Genomic DNA, 24016 nt, shown 5'->3' on the forward strand with positions numbered 1-24016 from the left:
CCAGGGTACATTTGGCAAAGTCTGGAGAGATTTTTAATGATTATAACAGAGGGGGCTCAGAGTGCTACAGGTATCTATCTGGCAGACAGAGGCCAGGAACGCTGCTAAACATGCCCCAACAGGTGCAGAAAACCCATCTGCTGTTTCAGTGGCCTTTGATGAACACTGGTGGAAGATTGGAAATATAAATAAGTTCCTGCCCAGTAGCAGGCATCATGCCTATCAGAGATGTGCTGAGAGGTCATCAGAATACTTGTGGGCGCTCCTCTGACCTCAGCCGGGGCTTCCTGCTGTGTTCTGATGTCCTGGAAGCCATTGCTGAAATGCAGTTACATCAGGACCAAAGACCATATTTCATTCTGCCTCCTCTTGGACCCCAGCAGTCTCCTCTGTGTGACAACCTGCAGGGCCAGGTGATGCCAGTCAGGGAGGTTTCTGCAATGAGAAACGGGCATGTAAGGTCTGAGTTGGACAAAGGTCTAGCTCAGTGTCTATCTTGGCCTTAAGCCTCTCTTCCTGCATCCTCGATGGGCTCATGTTACCTTCTTCTCTGCGTGGGTCCTGCAGGAATTCAGGGAAATAAAGCATCGAGTGCTCAATACTGAGAGTTTAATCATTGCTAGTCCACCTTCTCCTTAGGCTGAAATTATTTATAATACGTGTGTGCACGTTATGGGGGAGGCAAACATAATTTTAAATTATTAAATAATTTAAATAATATAGAGATAATTTTAAACTGAATGGAAATAACCTGTGCATTTCATATTAATTATATCTATACACTCAATTCTTGCTATGATGGAATTATTGAAACTCAATAATCCACAGCAAAACTTCAGAAGTGAGAATAATCTTGAAGCTCACAAATGTAAGATAGGGTAGTAAGTGACTAAGAAGACAAGGAAGCATGCTCCACCTCTTCTAAAACATTCTTTCTATAAAGCTTGAGCTATTTATATAAATTTAATAAGAGAAAGCACTTTTAGGTTCAAATGGACATGAAAATCATAAATTTGGAATATACCGATTCCTGGTAAACTGAAACTATTTATGTCCATGGATTTAAGATTGTTTTCAGAAGATTACCACCAGCACAAAGAAGAAAAACTAAATCAGGTTAGACTGAGAAACAGCCTGGAATTCATTAACCAGAAACAAAAGATAATGCCACATGACTTTTAGAAAAAAATTTTGTTTTTTTTTTTTTTTGAGACAGAGTTTCACTTTGTTGTCTGGGCTAGAGTGCCATGGCATCAGCCTCACTCACAGCAACCTCAAACTCCTGGGCTCAAGCAATCCTCCTGCTTCAGCCTCCCGAGTAGATGGGACTACAGGCATGTGCCACCATGCCCGGCTAATTATTTCTATATATTTTTAGTTGGCTAATTAATTTATTTCTATTTTTAGTAGAGACGGGGGGGGGGGGGTCTCACTCTTGCTCAGGCTGGTTTCGAACTCCTGATCTTGAGCAATTCACCCGCCTCGGCCTCCCAGAGTGCTAGGATTGATTACAGGCGTGAGCCACCGTGCCTGGCCTGACTTTTGGAAATTATTAAACACTGCTTATTATTTTCTATACACATATAGCTTGAAACTGGAAAAATGAGTTAAAGTCTGTCTTCCATGAATCCTAAATTACATATCTAAATAAAATTACAGAACCATTATTTTGAATTATATCCACTTTTCAATACAGGCATCTGATATACTTTGATTTGTGTTACTCAGATGTGTATTTTTTCTGAGCAATATACAATGTACTGATGTGCATGTCCATGACCACAGGTGTGAAGATCCTACTTTGTAAAAAATTCCATGCCCAGCGTCTGAAAGGAAATGGTGGATGATAAGGATGCAAAGAAGCATCTCTTATAATGCATGAAAATGACTTTAATGTATGTAGTTTAGTCTTTGTATTTTGTAGGTCACCTGTGCTCGCAGGTTTTATTTTAGTCTTTGGATCTTACAGTGATTGCTTTTGAATTCTGGGTTCTCTATTTAAAATTATTTCAGCTGCAATCCTCTTCCCAAAGGTAATTTGCCCTTTTTCTTTTTTAAGTTGCCACTAATAGCAACAATATTCTCGAGTCTGTTTCATTCTAGAAAATTGCATAGCCTCTGTCTGAGCTGTAACTGCAGCTGCTGCCCACGGGGCCCACACGCCGCCCTTGGAACCGGGGTCCCCCTCGTGTTCAGCGCGGCACTTTGACGCCAGCACCAGCAGCTACTCGATTGCTCCAAGCCAGTCAGTTATCTTCCACCTGCTGTGGCCACTTTCCCTTGATGAGCACTAATGCTGCACTATTTCAAATTACAGTGCCCTTGGAACATTTCATCTCCTGATATCACATACAAATGGGATATTCTTTTTGCCTGCCTCCCCCTGCAAGGATAACCTTCATTTAGTATCTCTGGAAAAATAAAATAAAATAAATGAGAGGCTTTGTCTCACTTCTGCTTCTAAGCTAGTGCATGCCACAGCTGCCGGCCACAGGTTCGTCTGCCCTGGGCCTGGGCTCCTGGTGCACCCAGCGGCCCATCCACCCTCTGTGGTCAGGCTGGAGAAGTGTAAGGTATTGCATTGAGAATCACTCTAAATCCAGATCTATCACTCTAAATCTCCCCTTCTGTCTTGTCTGTTGCTTCCATACAACACCCCGGCACAAAGCTATTCTGTAATAGCATATTTTTCCTGTAAGCTGGAACGTTTATGTATAATGTTTAAGTATAACATAAGAAATAAAAACACTTCCATGAACTGGATGTTAAATATGATTATTCTCAGATCCTGTGCGGCTATTTTTGAAAGTTAACTTTTCCAGGAGAGGGTTTGGCAGCTGGCTTCTCTGAGCCAATACCTCTCTGGGAATCCCTGTTGGCCTGAGAGAGCTGCCCAGTGCAGGGGCTACTGCCCCGACCAGGTGGCAGCCCACATCCAGCGACTCGGCGATGCATGATTGAAAGGCCTCTCTCTGCAATTTGAACAATGCCGAAGTCCCAGGGCAAATCAAGCACACCCTGTTAGAACCGGCTGAGGCCTTTGGCTGTTGTAGTTCATTTTCTCTCTCTGCCCATTCCTGCTTTCTTTCCTGACCCCGTTTCACAGACTTGCTGCCTGCAAATGTCCCTACCAGTCAGCTTCCATGGGAACCCACTGCAACTCCTCTCATTTCACAGGAGAAGAAACTGAGACCCAAATTCAGTTATGCTCCCAGTGACTCAGCTCTCTCTTGGTGGAATCACAGGTGGAATGAAGTTCCCTGATCCTCCGCACATCCCTTCCCTCTCTTGGGTGCAGTTGCTGGTCCCAGAGATGGAACCCTGCTTTTAGAACAAGACAGGCCTCTTTTATGGTAAAGGTCTTAGAGCTTGGGATGTCAGAATGTTAACTGACATTGAGATTGCCTTTATCTTATAGAGAGACCATGTCCTACTAAGGAAATGGTAAATAAGGACTGCATTGTTTCCTTTTAAAATTTTGCATTAATTTTTTTCAAAGATGCTTCCTCTGATTTTCCTTTGCCACATATATATATATATTTTTTTTTAATTTGTAATAATAAGTTTTGAGAAAGATGCCAGAAGTTGTATGCTTTTGAAACAGCCACTGTTGCACATATCCCTAAACTTTTATGATGGGTGAGTTCATCCCAACTCTCATCTTGTTTTTCACAGTTTATCGCTTCAGTTCGGCGCTCACCAGCCACGAAACCTCGCCCACAGGGGCACTCACAGTCCACACGGCAATCTGTGCTGTGCATTGACGTTTTGCTCCTGTGTGATGAGGAAGGCTTGAAAGCACTGAAAGCTTGTTTTACTTTACAGGCAGCTTTATTTGTCATGTAAATATCAGAATAGGTAACACACACATATATGTTTTCATTACGTTATTTTTAAATGTTCATAATTTTATTTTGATAAATGAAAAATTAGAAAAGTCATATCACGGCTGCCGGCTACAGTCGATGCTTTGCTGTGCACGTTCATCTGTGGCTGTCCACTATAGTCAACGCTGGTACTGAAGTGGTTAAGAAGAGAAAAGGGTAAACCCCAAAATGTAATGTCACAGCGAGGGAAACAATGGCAGGATAGGACAGGGGCCTATACTTTCTAATTAATTAGCTTGTGTTTTTCTATTAAACTATCCCAAACATGCATCTCTCTAACTTACATTTGCATTTGAAAGCATTTTAATTTCACGAACAGAAATGTGACAGTGGGGCATGGTGGGGGTATCATAGGTTTGTACAGATGCAGTTCATGTCTATCAACCCAACCAGGCTGTTCGACCTCACCAGATGTCATCTCCTCTCTATTTGGACTTGAAGTAATGGTGCCTCATTCTGGGTCGTCGTGGGGATTAGAGATAGCATACAGAAAGGTTTTGAGTTTTGATATGGAAGCTCAGCAAGTGACAGATATTATTTTTAATCTAATTGAATCTGTGATTTGGACCACTGAAATAAATGTGCACTGTCACCTGTGAAATTAGGAAATGCATTTGGTCTTTTGTAATTCCAGTTTGGCCATTCGATGTGTATTTCACCGTTTTGAGAGGCCACTAAGCAGCACACTTCAGGCTACCTGCACCCATGTGCTTGCTCCAAAACTTCTTCTTCCAAAGTATCTCATGTCTTCGTATCTTTGAACATGCTTTTGCCTGCATGGAGGTGCCTTCAGTAGTCTGCTAGTCTACTTCACACACACACACACACACACACACACACACACACACACACACACACATTTTTTTACTTCTTACTATCTTAACTCCTTATACAAAACTACCTTGGTTCCTAAGACACTGTGTTTTCTTGTCTGCTGCCTCCCAGACTGTGAGCCCTCTCCATGGTAAGGTCTGTGATCGGCTCATGTGTGCAGTCTGATCACTAAAGACGGCTTGGGATGCAGTGAGGATTTCTCGGTAGAATATGTGAAAAACATTTGACATTTTTCTTAAACAGCTTTATCGAGGAATAATGTCTGTTCTTGTCTTCATTGCTTCTTCCTTTGGGTTTATTCACAGTTCTTTTCTAGTTTCTCACGGTAGAGGCTTAGGTAATTTATCTGAGACGCTTTTTTTTATTTTATAATATAAACATTCTATGCTATAAATTTCCATCTAAGCATAGTTCTCAGTGAGCCCCACACCTTTGATATACTATTTTAAATTTTCATCTAGGTCAAATATTTGTTAATATTTCTAATGACTTCTATAGCGATTAATTAATTAGAAGGTGAGCAGTGAAGCTATTCTGGCGTTCTTTATCCTTACTCATTCTCAGTATACTGTGCATTCAGTTATTAAGAGACCAGTATGGAAATTTCCAACTATTATTTAATTTTTTCTATTTGTCCATGCAGTTCTATCAGCCTTTGCTTCAGTATTTTGAAACTTTGTTATTAGGCACATAAATGTTTAGGATTATTATACCCATTTTGACAAACTCATCCTTTTATCATCATTAAATAATCCTCTTGATCCCTGGTGATACCATTTGTGTTGAAAACATTGGTGTGTGATAGTAATATAGCCACTCAAGTGTTCTCTTGATTAATGTTAGCATGGTATAGCCTGGCTTTTAAATAATATGTTCCAAGCTCTCCAGGTAAATTTGTGTAACAGCAGAAATGCTATAGGGCAGTTTTACCCAAGGAAACATCGCAAGTCTCTCAAATCCATTATCAAACCTAGCTCCACCGAGAACATTACAGACCTGATGGCATTTTATCACTATCATCTCTTTTGATGTATCCAACATTTTCATAAGAAAGACAGATTACTGAATGCCTTGTAAGTAGATGTTCTGGATCTACCACATACAAACCCTACCACCAATACTTGCCAGCTGTGCGGCATAGAAGCTGCTTAATCTCCCTGTGCCACAGTGTTTTTTCTATAAAATGGGGATCATACTAGCACTTACTTCATATACACTGTAAATATATAAAAGTACCACTTAGAACAGTGTCTAACACTATAGTGCATGTTTTGTAAGTATCAGCAGTTATTACAACAGAGCAGAAACAATGAAATAGAATTAATATTGCTAAATAAAAAGTGTGATGTCTTTCTCCTTTACTTCCAATCATAAACACTATGCTCCCATTTTAATGACAATCTTGCCTCTGATACACTTTTAAAAATATTCTTTATTGTTTCTGTAATTGGGATATATGTTAAAATCTCTGTATACATTGGACATTATATTTTTGCCTGAATTGTGCATGGTGCTCTAGAATTGGGAAAATAAATGAAAGGTTACTAACATTATTATGGAGTACTTAATCTGTACCAACTGCCCTGCCCACTCTTTTACTTGCATTATCTCACTTATTTATTTTTTTTTTTTTACAACAAATCCATGAATCAGTTATACATTTTTCCTTCTTTCTTTTTTTTTGAGAGTCTCACTTTGTTGCCCAGGCTAGAGTGAGTGCTGTGGTGTTAGCCTAGCTCATAGCAACCTCAATCCTCTGGGCTCAAGCAATCCTCCTGCCTCAGCCTCCTGAGTAGCTGGAACTACAGGCATGTGCCACCATGCCCAGCTAATTTTTTGTAGATGTATTTTTAGTTGGCCAATTAATTTCTTTCTATTTTTAGTAGAGATGGGGTCTCGCTCTTGCTCAGGCTGGTTTCGAACTCCTGACCTCAAGCAATCTACCCGCCTCAGTCTCCCAGAGTGATTACAGGCGTGAGCCACTGCGCCTAGCCCAGTTATACACTTTTCATTCCCCTTCTGAAGACATGGAAATAGGGATGGAAGTCAGGTGTCCAATGTCACATAGTCGGTTTCTAGGGCAGAGACACAAGTCTGGCACCACATCTGACAATTGTAGCCCACTGTGCTACATACTTTTCTATAAATGCCTGCTACAACTACTTTCTCATATAAGAATCTTCTTTCCATTCTGATTTGGCCAAACCTTCCCCTTTTTACCCATCAGTATACTTAAAACTCACTTATGGATACTTCTGAGTGCTCCCCTAGCACCAGCTACTTCTCCTAGCAGTGCCATTTGTAAGGTGGCTGTCTTTCACCTCCTCTCCTCCTAGGGGACCATGACACTGAAAACAGAAGGCACTCTGTAACTGCAGCCTACTGAGGAATCCTGGTTGCTTTTGTCATGGAGATGCTGCCTCAGCAGCATCTTGTTTTACAGATTGGCCAGGAGTCAGAGAGTCAGTAAAGAGAACAAACGTCAGCTTTCTTTCAGATTTGAAAATCTGATTTTAGTGTTTCATAAAAAATTATACAACCAGATTTTTCTAATCCTCCCCAAAGCCAGGAGAGGGAGTGGGGTGAAGAACCTTCTGCGGCAAACAGTCCAAAGCAAACACATCTACTACAGTTGGTTTACAAATCAAGTGCTGCATGTCATGTGGGTATTTGAAGTTTTATTTCCTTAAGCTGCCAGGAGACCCAGGAAAGGCAAAGTGTAAACAAATGGACTGACAGCAGCCCTAAGGGACCCAGTTTTCAAATGAATGTGCCTAATGAAATTTCATTGACTGTACACATGCCCTTAAAAATGCTACCGCTCCTTTGATGAATTTCAAACTTTTTTTTTGGATAGCCTTTTGTTTCATTGAGTGATGAATATTGATGCTGTGTTTTGCTGTAGTGTCGTGTCTTCGCTTTTCTTTTGGAAATATATTTAATATGACATCCATTTAACCATTTACACAGGTGGCTAAAGTTTCCATGCGATAGCCCGATCAGGTCACTGTGCTGAGATCATGAGTACTCACCAAGTTAAAAATGTCACGCAGGGAATTTTCGTGTGCATAATCAGAATGGCAGCCTATGTTTCAGACAGACTTGGCTTCAGAGGTCTGATGGAAACCTGCCATGAGAGGAAACAACTGTGCCTGGAGTTCCTTTCAAGAAATCCTTTCACAGCCCCAGATGTCTGCACTGGGTGCAGAATTCCCAGCACCTAAATAAGAATTTCTTTCTTGAAGCATCTGTGGGAAACAGTGCAAATTGCCCAAGAAAGAATTAGAGAGAATTAAAAGTAGAGCTCAAGTCAATTCAGTAAGTATTTACCAAATACTTGATGGGTGCTCATTACTGTGGGAGACACAGAGGGACATTCAGGATCTTCAGGGAAGCTGGTTAAAAATGTAGTTAAAATGAAATGGGCAGAAATGATGTTGTGTTGCATTTACTTGATTTTACATGAGTTTTTCTCAGCCAGTGGATTTTCGTATGTTGATTTCCTGTGTCTGAGTCTTAAATCTTTGCATAGACCTAATTATTTCAATCAATTTTTTTATAATTTATGGGCATTTTGGTAATTTTGGATGAAATTGCTGATGGTATTATAACACTATATGCATTTTTGTTATTTGCAACTAAAAGAAACTATCCTAATTCATTGGCATCTACCCAAAGGAACAAAAGACATTCTATAATTCATCCTTAATTATTTCTTTTCAGTTGTTGACATTGTTTACATTAAAATTTTAACAAAAACTTTTTTAGAAGGAAACTGGTTGAAAATAGAAATCCTCAATTCCTAAATTATACATGTATAACTGTGCTACCAACCAGTAACTTTAAACTTTAAGAGGCAGTTTTAACCACTTTTTCCTATTTGCTAAGGTTTTTTGCTTTTTATATTCTTAAATTTGTTTTAAGCCTCCGATGCCTATTTCCATTTTTTGACAAGTATGGGAATAAAGTGACTATACATTATTAACTGATTCAATGTTTCTAAAATAGTATTTTTCCCATCAGTTTTTGAAAAACATTTTTTTCCTATTCCCACCAAGCTTCTGAGCTATGTAAATTTTAGTTTATTGTACATATAAATATATCTGGGAGAATATATGATCTGTTTTATATAACATCAGTGATTATCATTTAGTTGAGCAAACATATCAACATATCTATAGCAACACCTGCTGATGACTGGTCACTTGTTCTGGACAAAAATGAAAATGATGCAACCCCAACCTTGAGCAATCCACAAGGTCCTTTGAGCTGTTGACAGCTGTTTGCAATTAAATCTGATAATAGAGTCATAAAGAGCAGATATTTGTAGACCTATGCTATCTCATTCAATCTTCACATCTTGTCTGTAGAAATAAATACTGAGGAGGAAATATTTACATCAAATAAACAGAGCTGACAAGTATAAAAGAAGAGAACTTGATGTCTTCCCTGTTCCATCATGGTACTTGTCAGTTGAAAGTGGCACTTTGGGCCAGTGGTACAGTGGCTCACACCTGTAATCCTAGCATTCTGGGAGGCCAAGGGAGGTGGATCTCTCAAAGTCAGGAGTTGGAAAGCAGCCTGAGCAAGAGCGAGACCCCATCTCTACTAAAAAAGTAGAAAGAAATTAATTGACCAACTAAAAATATATATAGAAAAATAATTAGCTGGGCATGGTGGCACATGTCTGTAATCCCAGCTAGTCAGGAGTCTGAGGCAGGAGGATCACTTGAGCCCAGGAGTTTGAGGTTGCTGTGAGCTAGGCTGATGCCATGGCACTCTAGCTTGGGCAAGAGTGAGACTCTGTCAAAAAAAAAGAAAGAAAGAAAGAAAGAAAGAAAGAAAGAAAGAAAGAAAGAAAGAAAGAAAGAAAGAAAGAAAGAAAGAAAGAAAGAAAGAAAGAAAGAAAGAAAGAAAGAAAGAAAGAAAGAAAGAAAGAAAGAAAGAAAGAAAGAGAGAAAGAGAGAGAGAAAGAGAGAGAGAGAAGAGAGAGAGAGAGAGAGAGAGAGAAAGAAAGAAAGAAAGAAAGAAAGAAAGAAAGAAAGAAAGAAAGAAAGAAAGAAAGAAAAAGAAAGAAAGAAAGAAAGAAGAAAAGAAGTGGCACTTTGTAAAGACTAAGTGTTTGGTATGCTTCTTTCAAAATTCTTTTTATAATTGTCAAGATGTTAAGGTAAAGCCTAAAATCTATAGATAAGAACAAAAAATAAAATAAAAGGAAGCTATCAAAGTGGTCTGTGATGCTGGAAAAATAAACATTATCTTTTCCCTTCTTGCTGCTCCTGTGCCCTTGGGTGGAACCGTGGCCGTCACTACTGCAAGAGTCCTCTCTTGAAGTCCTCCGTAGGTTCTGGAAACCACAACTTTAAGGGAAACGACATCAACAAAACCAGCTCTCCCACAGGCTAATTGGCATACACGAGAGTTCAGCTCCCACAGCACATTTCTGGGCACAAAAACATCACAAAGCTTCAGGTCTGGCTCAGGCCTCTCTCCTGGGGCTGAGAAACTTGTAAATTAAGACTAAAACACATTGAATACTAGACATGGAAACAGATGTGACTTCTACGTACATTTAAGGAAGAGTAATAAGTGTAATTAGCATGTAAGACAATGACTCACTCCGTCATTCCAGTTCAGGGTTGCAGGTGGCTCAGGACGCCACTCTGCAGACGGCCAATCACACACAGACTCGCTCACCGTGGGACAATGCACACCTGCCAGTTCGCCACCACGGCACCGCTTTGGGATGGGGCAGGGAACCAGAGGACCCAGAGGAAAGCCACACAGACTCAAGGGGAAGATGCGGACTCCACAGACAGCGGCCCTGGCCAGGAGCGGTTTTGTTCTCAGTAGAGGTATAATGAAAGTGCAGTGAAGGGAACGACGTCACGCCGGGACCTGCCGCGCAGCGGGCCTGACTCTGCACCTGGAAAGGGCGTCTCGTGTCAGCGGCAACAATCTGAAATAAGGTGTTGATCGCAGGGGCAGGCATGCTCGCCATCCGTTTGTATTTTCCGCTTTGAAAATGCCACTACTCCTAACATCTGCACTGATTTTTCCCTATTAAAATGTTTTTTTCCAAATTGATCATATGGAATGGAAGAAATCATTTTAATTGTAGGGGTTTAGCTCTCTGTTGAACGTTTTAAGAGACACTTCTTTTCAGAAGCCTACTTGGGATGACCCTTGTGTTCATTAACGGTATTTTCCCTTCAAAAACATACCAGGCAGCGCATTTCCACTCTTCGACAGCCTTTAACAGTGCAGCGTTAACTTTCTGAGGGGCTTCACTTCTGTTTAAGTGTATTACATGCGCTGCAGGTGACACAGTGCGACGCTCATGCATGTGACATCTGTATCTTTTGGTGATTTTTGTCGTTGTGTGAGCATCACAGAGTGCACTTACACAAACCTAAACGGTGCAGCCCACCACCCACCTGGCTCTGAGACACCACCTGTCGCCCCTAGGCTATAAAACTGTGCAGCACTTTCCTGTACTGAATGCTGCAGGCAACTGCAACACAATGGCTTTTGTGTGTCTAAATATAGAAAAGGTATAGTAAAGCAAAGGCACAAAACATCAGAAATCATATATCTGTGTAGGGCACTTCCCGAGAATGGAGCTTGCAGGACTGGAGTTGCTCTGGGCGAGCCAGTGAGTGTGGGGTGTGAGGGCCTTGGGCACACTGTGTACTGCCGCAGACTTTATGCACACACTATGCTGAGCTACACTAAGCTGATAAAAACTATTTTTTCAATGATAAATTAACCTTAACTTTTTGTAACTTTTTATTTTATAAACTATTTATTTATTTATTTAGAGACAGAGTCTCACTCTGTTGTCTGGGTTAGAGTGCCGTGGCATCAGCCTAGCTCACAGCAATCTCAAACTCCTGGGCTCAAGCGATCCTCCTGCCTCAGTCTCCCGAGTACCATGTTTCCCTGAAAATAAGACAGAGTCTTATATTTATTTTTCCTCAAGAAGACACCCTAGGGTTTATTTTCAGGGGATGTGTTATTTTTTTAAAGTATGGTACAGTCTACATTTATTCAAATATAGTTAAGCCATTATCTTCTGGAACATCATCATAACTCTCCAAACCCCAAATTCCATCCTGAATTTCTTGCGACTCTATTTCCCTTAGAACCATTGGCCCCAATCTCTCACATCGAGCAATAGAGCTCTCATGGGGCAGATGAGAAGGGCTGCTCGTCTTCTTTACCGCTCCGCAACGAGATGCATGGGTTGTGCAGATGCGCTGCGCAGCCACGCCCATCACTAGGGCTTATTTTCGGGGTAGGGCTTCTATTGCGCAAATGCTTAGAAATCTTGCTAGGGCTTATTTTATGGGTAGGTCTTATTTTCGGGGAAACACGGTAGCTGGAACTACAGGCATGCATCACCATGCCCGGCTAATTTATATATATATATAGTTGTCTAGCTAATTTATTTCTTTCCTTCCTTCCTTCTTTCCTTCCTTCCTTCCTTCCTTCCTTCCTTCCTTCCTTCCTTCCTTCCTTCCTTCCTTCCTTCCTTCCTTCCTTCCTTCCTTCCTTTTTCTTTCTTTTCTTTCTCTCTCTCTCTCTCCTTCCTTCCCTCCCTTCCTCCCTCCCTCCTTTCTTCTTTCTTTCTTTCTTTCTTGCTTCCTTTCTTTCTTGCTTCCTTTCTTTCTTCCTTCCTTCCTTCCTTCCTTCCTTCCTTCCTTCCTTCCTTCCTTCCTTCCTCCTTCCTTCCTTCCTTCCTTCCTCCCTCCCTCCCTCCCTCCCTCCCTCCCTCCCTCCCTCCCTCCCTTCTTTCTTTCTTTCTTTCTTTCTTTCTTTCTTTCTTTCTTTCTTTCTTTCTTTCTTTCTTTCTTTCTTTCTTCCTTCCTTTTCTTCCTTTTCTTCCTTTTCTTTCTTTTCTTTCTTTCTTTCTTTTTTTCTCTCACTATGTTGCCCAGACTGATCTCGAACTCCTGAGCTCAAATGATCCCCCCCGCCTTGGCCTCCCAGAGCGCTAGGATTACAGGCGTGAGCTACCTCACCCGGCCCTATAAACTTAATTTTTAACCTTTTGACTCTTTTAGTAATACCACTTAGCTTAAGACACAAATGTCCTTATTGTATAAACTTTGTTTTTCATTTTGTATTTTACTTTTAAACATTTTTGTTAAAAACGAAGACACACACACATACACACACACACACACAGGGCCTACACAGCATCAGGGTCTTCAATGTCACTGCCTTCCAGCACCACAGCTAGTCCTGCTGGACGGTCTTCAGGGCCGTAACGTGCGTGGAGCTGCCATCACCCGTGACAACAGTGCCTCCTGGCATATCTGTTGAAGCACCTGCCAGAGGCTGTTTTACAGTTAACTTTCTTTTTATATGTAGAAAGAATAAGATTCTGAAATGATGATAAAAAGTAGAGTACAGTAAATATAGAAGCTACTAACACTAGTTTTTGTGTTTTTTTTATCATCAAGTATCATGACCTGTATACAATTGTGTGTGCAAGACTTTTACAGGACGGGCAGCTCAGGGGTTTGTTAACACCAGGGTCACCACAGACGCTTGAGTGATGCCTCGTGCTGCAAGGCTGTGGCAGCTGCAACGCCGCTGGGCACTGGAGGTTTTCAGCACCACTGTGACCTCGAGGAGCCTTGTCACACATGAGGGGCATCGCTGACAGAGACGTCATCACGCAGCACGAGAGCGTGCGCTGACGTTTAATGTTGTGATGCTGATCTTTCTGCACAAGAGTCAATTATATTATCCACGCTAAAGTTAACCAGAAAATATGTTCTTGCTGTTCTCAACAGAGAAATGCACAGGAAAGCTGTACGGGCTGCGTTAAGTCTTCAGATGGCTCATTTGGGTTTCTCACTGCAACAGTGACTGCGTGTGGTGGTTACCTTGAGCAGATTTACTTGATAGATTCACATGGATAGCTCTTGTCTTTGGGGAAACAATATATCTAGACACAGTCAACTAGTGAGTGCATGTCTTCTAATAAGGATGGTTACTAACGGTTCTGTGATAACGGTTCATTGTGGGTTCAGCCTGTGTCTTGACTGTAGTAAGAGCCTTCAGCTTCCAGGAAAAATTATAAAATAATTTTGATGGAGAAAGTTTCCTGAGTCACAATCCAAAGGGCTCCTCCAACACAGCCTCACCGTGTTTTCTACCTTTAAAGTGTCACTTTTACTATGCTATAAACATTTTTTAAAAAATGTTTTCTCAGTCTAGTTTTCAGGTACAATTAAAAAGAATACCTATGCTACACATTTACTAATTTTTTATAGTTCAAAAAGCAGTTCCTGTTTTGTGATATAAATGGATCTTAATATAAAATTTTAATTTTTCCCCCTCCTTTCTTTTCTCCTTCCAACAGTCTTACCTAGCCACACCTGTGGAAACCCCGGAGAAATATTGAAAGGAGTTCTCCACGGGACAAGGTTCAACATAGGAGACAAAATCCGGTACAGCTGTCTCTCTGGCTACATCCTGGAGGGTCACGCGACCCTGACCTGCATCGTCAGCCCGGGGAATGGCGCGTCATGGGACTTCCCAGCTCCTTTTTGCAGAGGTACCGTCCCGCCCGCGGTGTGTGCTTGCGAACTGGCACGCACACTCAGTCAGAGGCTTTGGAACCGATCTTATGTTAACAAAAGCTTCCACTTAAAATGAAAAGAGAGCACATTTGGCTAGGTGTTACTGTGCCAGCTCACTCTGTCCCCCAAACTGATATTATAGTTTACGTGAGAAACCATGACTGGACCCTGAGAAGTCAGTGACAAATTTACAACTTGTTCTTATGTCCCCAAATATCCATAATTTTCTTCCTTCTATTTCCCAAACTTTATGGACTTCTGCCTATTCTGATCACCTCTTGTCATAGATTCTATGTAGATGTGCACATAGCTTCGTGCTTTGATGGTTCCTTCTTTTATATCCTTGTTAAAAATTACAAACAACCCTCTATGGGGTCACATGTTTATTTTTTAAGAACACTTGCAACATTCTTAGGCTTCTGAAATGAGGTGGCCGTGAATGGGTGCCCTCTCCCAAGTGTTCGTCATCACGGTTCAGTGCGAGATTAGAACCACTTCACATGGAGCCCTGCGACTTTTACACCTTCTGATAAAATTATTTTGCTGTTTCAGTGACTTTAGGAAAGAGCAGACTTCGACTCTTAGGTTTTGACTTGCTAAGACAAACTCGTTGTGTGAGTTCAAAACTAAAACATAGCTCACATTTATTGAGGTCTTAATCAAATGCCGGAAAATCTACTAAGCACTTCACCTGGATCATCCTATTTACCTCTCACAACTGGCTGATGTAATAATTATATACACTCATTTAAAAGATACAGAAAGAGAATATTAATTTCTAATAGGTACTAAAGATAGTATATGATGAGGTGAGACTCAAACCCAGTCTTTTAATCTATGCTTGTAACTACCAATCTACAGCCCCAACTGCAGGTCATCATCTTATTTTACTTGCATTTCAACCTATGTTACTTAAGGAATACTTACCTATTTTTAATTCATTTTTCTGCTAAATGTTATACTCTTATAGAGCTCCCTGATGCTAATTGCTTTATTAATGGTATGATGGACATGTTATTATTACTACTGCTACTACTGTAAGCTGGAAGCTAATACATATGGGGTACTAATTATGGGTCAAATAATACTTTATCAAATTTAATCTTCACAAGTAAGTACTCATTGAAGATTCATTTTGTAGATGAGGAATCTGAGTCAGATGGGAAAAGTAATTTGCCCATGGTGTTCCAGCTAGTAGATGTCTGAGTTGGAATTTACCATATTCCAATTATTGCTCTACCCTAGAGAAGCCCTATGATGACCATTTCCTACTCCAAATATCCATTATTCCTCCTGAGACACTCATTTCCTCTGCATGTTCCTGAGGTCTATTATATCCCTCTTCATTTTTCCTCATTGCTATTAATTATTTTCCATCTTGCTATTGTCAAAACAGTGATGTTGTCCAAATTTACACAAATGTCCCAATTCCTTGTTTTGTATGGATTTCTCTAAACTAATTGGTCTTACACAAGAACACTGCTACTTAGACATCCTAAATATATCCTTTCTTCTTTTTCCTTATTTTTACCATCGTTTCCATTTCTGGGGGAATTTGAAGTGATTCTGGCTTTGTTCTCCCCATCATTTCTTGAATCCTTTAGGTCTCAAGTGATGCCAATTTTTTTCCATTTCAAATTGCCTTTCACTTAGCTTTATTTCTACTCTCACTCTACTATTCCAGTTTTTTTTTTCCTCCATCTCACCCAGACTGGCTTCCAGTTTGTTAAATGGGCTCCATGTCTAGATCTCAGCCACGCCTTCCCCAACTAGCCAACTCCAGCCAGAGATTCATGCTCCCATCTTGCCTGAACACCACCTGCTTACATGCCTTTATTCTTTCTAGGATGGAACATTTTGTTTCTGTAAACTATACTTTAGAAAATAACTCTTAGCAGCTCTGTAGACCTGAGGTCCCTAAAGTCACAACTCTGGAGGTTCCCAACTACAAGCTGTCATCCGGTAACTTATTTTCATGTGTGCTGCACTTCACAGAGTGGCCTGTATTAGCATCATGTGCATGACTCACATGGGCCACCACAGAAAGGCATCCAAAACTCACATTTAAAAATCAGTTTGTAAATAGCCAAAGCCCATAAATGCATGATCCTGTTTGTACCTCAAATAACCTCAAATAAGAAGTAGGCAACAAAGTACGATTGTTTCTACAATAAAGGCAAGAAAATAAAGTCTCAAATTGAATTGTCAAAGTCTTAAATTTCTGACTTGGACATTACCACAGTTAGCTGTAGTTGTGATTGTGTTGTCTACTTTTGTAAACTTTTAAAAATCTAGGTAACTCATGCACGTGGTTAAACAATTTAAGAAAACAGAAAGTCTTACTATAAAAAGCAGCATTCCATTGTAGCATGCATGCTCTTATGCCACAAATGCAATAAAATTTAACCATCTCAGGTTTTTTGTCATTATTGTCTTATATGTAATACGTTTATATTATTCTTTTTTGCTTTATCAATTTTTAACTTTCTCAACTGATATCTTGCTATGAGTATTATTTTACTGCCTCACTTCCACTCCCCATATTCTGCCAATATGATTTAGATTTTGGCACATTATCTTTATAAGTTGACATAATGCACTTGATTCTTTATGGCTTATTTATTTCCTTTTTGGCGGCATCTCTTGCCTTTCCACTTTGTGAGACATGAATGTCTTGGCTCTCCTCTTTCCAGTATGCCTCCTGGCCCTCCCCTGGCTGCTTTCTGTCGGCAGTAATAGCACTTCTGTAATATGAGAGCTGGTAGCATTTATATTTTATCCTGTAATCATAATGAAGCCCCCCTTAACTTGTCTAAAGGCTGCTTATAAAAGATGAAAAGTAAAGAACATTCCTGTTGTGGTAACTGTGTAAATACTGCGCACCACAGAGCCATGGTGTGCCTGTCATTAGCCTTCCTCTCCTGTGAGCACTGGGTCATGATCCCTCACGCCACTCTTTCCTTGCCTCAATTATTCATAATGAACTCCTAATTACATTTGCTTCACATTTGGACTAGCACATTCTCGTCCTGCTTGTTTTGTTCATGTAATGTTAATGGCCTCAAGCACAGATACAGTTTGCTCATGTTAAATCCAAAATGAGTCTTCCTCTGGGATCAGCGGTGACTTGGAGATTGCCATCTTCTGCCTCCGGGTCTTGAGCAAGGTCTCCAGGCTGCCCCATCTGGTCGGCAGAGGAAGGAAAGGATTTGGGCTGTTCCAGGCAGGTCCTCTGCACATAGTGCTCTTCCTTCCCCTGCACATAGTAGCCTTTGGTTAGAGCTCACCAGTGAGGCCTCATTTCACTGCAAACAGAGCCAGGGAATGGAAGCCTCATTGATTCAGGAAGAAGGAAAGCCAGCCTGGTGAAAGACTGGCCCATCTTTGTCATGATTGCATTCTATTTGTTCGAAAATTTTGAATTATCCTTATTTTTCCTTTGTTAATTAATAAGACTATGCATTCATCACAATAATCCAGGTATCTTCTCCTGTGTTACTGTGCGAATTCTTGCTATGAATTAACTCTATGCCTCTTTCTGAAGTCCGTGGACTTATTTCTCTAACTTAGGCTGGATTACTTAATATTCACAATGAATCATTTTTCTGTTGTTCCTACAGTTTCCAGCTGTCCCTTCCCCAGCATGTTGTCCCTTTACCACCTTGTCATTATCACCATCCCTAGTTTCCCCAAAACCTACCACCTGTCTTTCCATGAATCCTCCCCAGAGGGTTCCGGAATACTCTCCAGGGCTGTTCCACAGCCAGTACCTTGGAGACCTCCTGTTGTAGTCAACTCAATCTGTAAACTGATTCCTAAATCTGATGTCTTCTCTCCCTTAGTTCTGCCACAAATAGCCTTCTTAAAATGTCACTTTGGAGCAAGCCTTCAAACCTTAGCACGGGTGAGAAAGTCCTCATCTGCATCCACATTCATGGGTATTTTGACTAAGGCTAAAAGTATATATGAAAAACATTTCCTTCAAGATTTTTTAGAATATTGTTTCATAATTTTAAGCACCTTATTGGCTTCTCTTCCTCCTCTGAGAGCAGAAACAAACAAGACATGAGCAAGTGAATAGTAAGGCATATGCCACGCTAAAATAGCACCTTTATTACCAATAAAAATGCTATTAGAGTATATACATATTCCATATATGTCTATAAATGTGTTCCATATATATGTATGTGTTCATACATGAACTAGATAGGCTAGCGGACCTTCCAACATTGGACTCCAGAATTAGACGGATCTCACTCCCCTTTCCCAGGCAGCACTTGACGAACTTATCAGCTCAAACCATCTCCAAGCTTTGAGGAGCACTGATATTGTCTGATATCAACCAAGGCTGAAGAAATGGAGATCAAAAGAGTGTGAGAGCTTCGTCAATGGTCTGAACGAAGGCTTATGTCCCTCCAAAGTTAGAGCAGTGAATGGCACCACTTCCTTGCTATCTCTGATCTAACTTTAGACCTCATTCCTTCCATTCCTTTGATTTAGTTTTCTCACTGAACTGTCCTTACTTTTGTCATCCAAGATTAAGATGGTTGGGGAGATGAGGGGGATTCCAATGAAACAGAGAGAGAAAGGGCACCACTGGAGAGAAGTCGTCCAGGCATGTGCCCACGGAGCAAGAGAGCAGGCAGGGAAGTTTTAAAGAGCAGCCACAAGAGGTCATTTGAAGGAATAGAGAAGAGACAGAGCATGGGACAACTGCAGGTGCACTTGCACAAAAGAAGCTGTGTTGTCACCAGGGCACCCTCACTCTTTGTGGCAGAACTCCTGGGGTCAGGGGCTGTTCAGCTGACACACACCAAACCAATGCACGCCGGTTCCTCGGTATTTAGAACAGCACCATCCACTCGAAATATAACACAGGTGTGAGCCAAATGCGAGATTAAAAATCCCCAGTCACACGTTAAAAAGTAAAAGGAAACAGGTGAAATTGATTTTAATAATGGATTTCATTAACCCAAGCCATCCAAAAGATTCATCATGTCAACGCACAATCCATATAAACTATTAATGATGTATTTTGCTTTTTTAAAAAATACTAGTTTGAAAATGTGATATGGTTTTTAACAGTTAGGTCATATCTCCATGTGAAGTAACCACAATTCAAATTCTCACTAGCCCCATATGCTTGACTATGGAATTGGACAGCTCAGATTTAGCAGGTTGAGGAATTTTATCTTTTTTTGTTCTATACCCATTGTTAATTATGTAGAGCTCTGATGCCATGAGTGGGTTTCATTTTCTCTTATGCTGTAGGGTTCAATATGTGGATGTAGTTTAACTATGGAGAATGATAAGAAAATGGGTCTGAAATACAGAAATCTGTGCCCGAATCTGATTGGAATTCTCCCCTTTAACTTTCCAGCCATTGCTGAAACATATTTGATATGGATAGTCTCAGAGAGCAGAGTCTACTTGAAAATCAGTTTGGGCACAAGATAAGAGTGAGCTAGCTCCTTATTAATCCAAGTATATTTCTCAAAAAGAAATCTCATTTAAAACCCTGCTTAGTTTTGAAAGAAACCTTCATCAGGCTCTGATGAAGGAAGATCACGGAAGACTGAAAAAGATGGATATTTGCTGGTAGAGGAAGCAAAGTGATGGAAACAGCTTTGTTGCATGTGCAGCTGAAGAGGAATGAACACATACAAATCAGTGATCCTAGGACCTAGGAGTTACGATCTACATTATCATCAGCAAATCTGACACATTTCTCAGACTTCTTTTTTGAGACAGAGTCTCATTCTGTTGCCCAGGTGGCATCTCATTCTGATGCCAGTGCAGTGGCATCAGCCTAGCTCACAGCAACCTCAAACTCCTGGGTTCAAGCAATCCTCCAGTCTCAGCCTCCCAAATAGCTGGGATTACAGGCATGTGCCATCACTTCTGGCTAATGTTTTTCTATTTTTTAGCAGAGACGGGGTCTCACTCTTGCTCAGGCTGGTCTCGAATTCCTGAGCTCAAATGATCCATCGGCCTTAGCCTCCCGGAGTGCTAGGATTACAGGTGTGAGCCATCCACCGGCCTTTCTCAGACTCTGCCTCCATCTTTGTTATGTGTACTCCTGACCTAAGGTGTTCACATAGCCAGAAAGTAGGAGTGAGGTCTGGATCCAGGTAGCCCAAAAGCAGAGGTCACATACCCAATCTTTATGCTATATTTTCAATAGAAAAAGAAACCAAACATTTTGAAGAGATGTCATTCTCTGTGTCAGTGTGAGGGTTAAATGAAATGCAGCATCTGGCAGAGTCCCGAGCACATAAGGAAGGTGGACATAGCCCAGGTCATGTTTCAGCACCATGGACAACAGCTCTACAGTGTCACCCAGGGCAATCCTGGCCCCATCAATCCGGTGTTCTGTGTCTCTGTCTCTGTGTCTTCTGATTCTGGATCTAAGTGCCTATAGCCAAATGGCAAACAATTCGAAGAGAAATTCATGTGACCTACTGGATCTCAATGTTGGTAGCTCTGAAATAAATTATTGAAACTATAGAAATTATTGATATTCTTTGGAATAAAAAATTATAAGGCTGATTTAAGAAGATAAATTGAGTATCTTGAGGCTCAGGCAAAAGGCAAAATGAGTGCCTAATGAAGGGTAGGTCTATGTAGGAACAGATCATTTTATTTTATGTGTCACTACCTGGACTGAAATACTGAAACAAAATTACATATATAACATGCACATATATGCAAATATGCATATAAATAACATGATCTAGTATAGAAATATAGATTTAGCAATAGTCCAGATATGGATGGTTTCTAATAAATGAAGTAGCATCTGTCTTAAAGTGATAGAAATCACAGCTTAGTCACAATTTTAGATTTTAAGGAAAAAAAAATCATGATAATAAGGGTTAAACATATAGCAATTACCAAGGGTCAGACACTGTTTATATGCACCAATAGATTCTTGTTACTAATTTTCAGAGTCACCCAGCAAGTTATGCGTCATCATTATTCCTGTTCAGAAAAAGAGACTCAGACGCAGACACAGCATGTGGGGGAGGGGGAATCTGACCTGGACACTTGGGTGACAGAGTCCACACCTGGGCCTCTGTAACATGCTGCCTGTTCCCTTCTGATCTATGAGAACAACAAATATCTTTAAAAGAACCTAAGTTAGAATCGGGAAGCAAATATTTGAACTTGAGTTAAAGAGATATTTTCTTCTTGAGAAATGTGTGCTTGGACCCTGAAGCCTCTGGGGAGGGGCAGAGAGGACGCTGGCCGCCTGGAGATTCTGCCGTCAGGAGCGGAGCAGGTGCCTGGGCTGGGCCCTGCAAAGACGGCGGTTGCTGTGCTTGAGTTCCCTGCCTTCCTCCACCTGCTCCTGTGTGCGACGCGGGTTCTGATGTATCGACACCCCTGCAGGCCACTCGGGGATTTTGTGCCTAGAAAGAAGAATGAAACCAGGAAGATGTCAGGAGGGAAATGTGGTTACTGCCCCTCAGCATCATTTGTGAGCTGACGGTGAGTGACCCTGAAGGCCACAATCCCGAACACGGAAATCCTCAAGGATCAATATCCCCAAACATTTAATTCTGTTAAAAATAATAAGAAAATTCTTGAAAAGATATTTAGATTTTAAAAGGGAGTTTGTTGGAGGAATATAAAATAAAAAGACAGAATACTTCATAGACCACTTTGCTCACTGGAACAGGCCATAGTAACATTCATGTTTTTGCAAGCATGAACCCTCAGGTATGCTAATGATGGTTGCATAGGTATAACTGTTAGGAGCAGATGAAGGATATTCATAAAAGAATAGTTCAAAAAGGGAAATGTATAAATGCATATCACTATGTTTGGCAATTGTGTGCACCCAGTTCTATAACTGTGTCAGCTGAAATATCATCATGAACAATTTAAGTCTTTTGATGAGATTCCCTGTAAGACAACTATGTCTTAGTTGTCTAGTTGCCAGACAACTATGTCCATGATCACCCCTTCTGTTCAGCATAGTACTGGGTGTCCTAGCCAGAGCATCCAGGCAAGAGACAGAAATAAAGGGCATACAAATTGGGAAAGAGGAGGTCAAACTATCCCTGTTTGCCAATTACATGGTCTTATATCTAGAAACCCTAAAGACTGCACCAAAAGGCTCCTAGACTTGATAAATTCTATAAAGTCTCAGGTTACAAAATTAATGCGATCAAACAAAACCCATGAAAGGCAATCACAGAATGTGCAGTTGTCTAACTGATCTCAAGAAATTTTTATCTTTCACAAATGCAGATGTACAAAAAGCACATCCCTTCATTTGTTGAGGAAGTTTAAACATTTTTAGGTACATATACATGGCTCACACATAAAGTCAACGTTCTGATAATGCACTGTCATGGAGTCAAATTTGCAAAAAAAAAAGTGCATACAACTAATTAGAATTCTCTAAACATCTCTACACAATTTATATGCCTGGTATTGGAAATGATGTAAAGATGAAAATCAAAGCATGGGAAATTGTAAACAATAATGCTGACCATATAAAACAGTGAAAAAAAAACTCAAGAAAAGAAAAAGATACACAATAAACCCTCCCCCAAAATGAAAATAAATTGGACATATGGAAAAAAGTGAATTATAGGGATAGATTATGGGCAATTGTGTAGAGACAGTCCACAGAGCTGGCTGACTTTCATGGTCACTGACTACATTTCCAAGTCTTGCATCCCTATGAATAGCTGCTTCATCTCTTTTAGGACATGTGTCTCCTCAGAGAAAATGTTCACATTCTTTTTCCACATGGCACTGCTCTTTCTGAAATTCTTCTATGATTTGTGTGATTGTGATTTTCAAGATTTTGGCCATTAAGGACTTTAGGAATTTGGATTTTCAGGGTCTGATCTGTCAGGATTTCAACGTTTGGGATTATGACGTGCAGGATTATCTCTTGTGATTATGATGCAAACTTGGCTAAAATTGCCGCCTAGGTCTTTGGTAGACATGACTAATGGAAGTCTCATGCATGTCAAGTGAAAAGGTATGTATATATATATATATATATATATATATATATATATATATATATATATATAAACACACACACACACACACACACACACACACACACACACACACACACATTGAGTTATTGAGTTCAAGAGAGCTTTTAACCCAGAGAGGGCTATTTGGTTACAGGGCTTTTCTAACATTTTACTTAAAGGCTAAATATATTTTGCCGAAGCTACTTCTTCATGGAGTAAAGTCAAACTTGGAGAAAACAAAGCAAACAGTAGTCTATTTACCCAGCCAAAGCATTTTCTTCCTCTGGAGAGAGGCTTTCTTTGGATTGAGTCCATCCTCACCCCTTTTCCTCACAGTCCCAGGGCCTTTGCTAGGTGTGTTGTGTTATGAACTTCAAATATAGTATGTTATACAATCCTTTCCAAAGAGTTTCAAGGTTAATATTAATACTTATATTTTGCAGATGAGGAATCAAAATCTCTGAGAGGTTAGGTGTCATGTCCAAGGCTGTACAAACCAGAAATGGTAGCAAAATAAACAGCCCACTCTGACTTTGTGCTTTTCACATTTACCTCTGACAGTCACCTTCTTTGGGGAAATTTAAGGTAGGTCTTGTTGTCATTTGCTTTTGTTTTGTTTGGAAGCATCATCTATGAACCATAGAAAAGTAACAGCATATGAAACAATCTTTAAAACTAAGGCTGCTTACTGAAT

At 40.4% G+C, this 24016-nt stretch overlaps 1 protein-coding gene across 2 annotated transcripts in view; it reads left to right on the plus strand.

The window, feature by feature from the left end:
* Nucleotides 1-24016, plus strand: part of CSMD1 (CUB and Sushi multiple domains 1) — a 1569742-nt gene that overhangs the window by 789552 nt on the left and 756174 nt on the right. For both annotated transcript variants that reach the window (XM_020282735.2, XM_075997279.1), the window contains exon 4: nt 14098-14292. In XM_020282735.2, the coding sequence (XP_020138324.2) occupies nt 14098-14292 (195 nt within the window). The remainder of the gene's footprint in view (nt 1-14097; nt 14293-24016) is intronic.

This window comes from Microcebus murinus, chromosome 24 (genome assembly GCF_040939455.1).
Source record: "Microcebus murinus isolate Inina chromosome 24, M.murinus_Inina_mat1.0, whole genome shotgun sequence".
Classification (NCBI taxonomy): Eukaryota; Metazoa; Chordata; class Mammalia; order Primates; family Cheirogaleidae; genus Microcebus; species Microcebus murinus.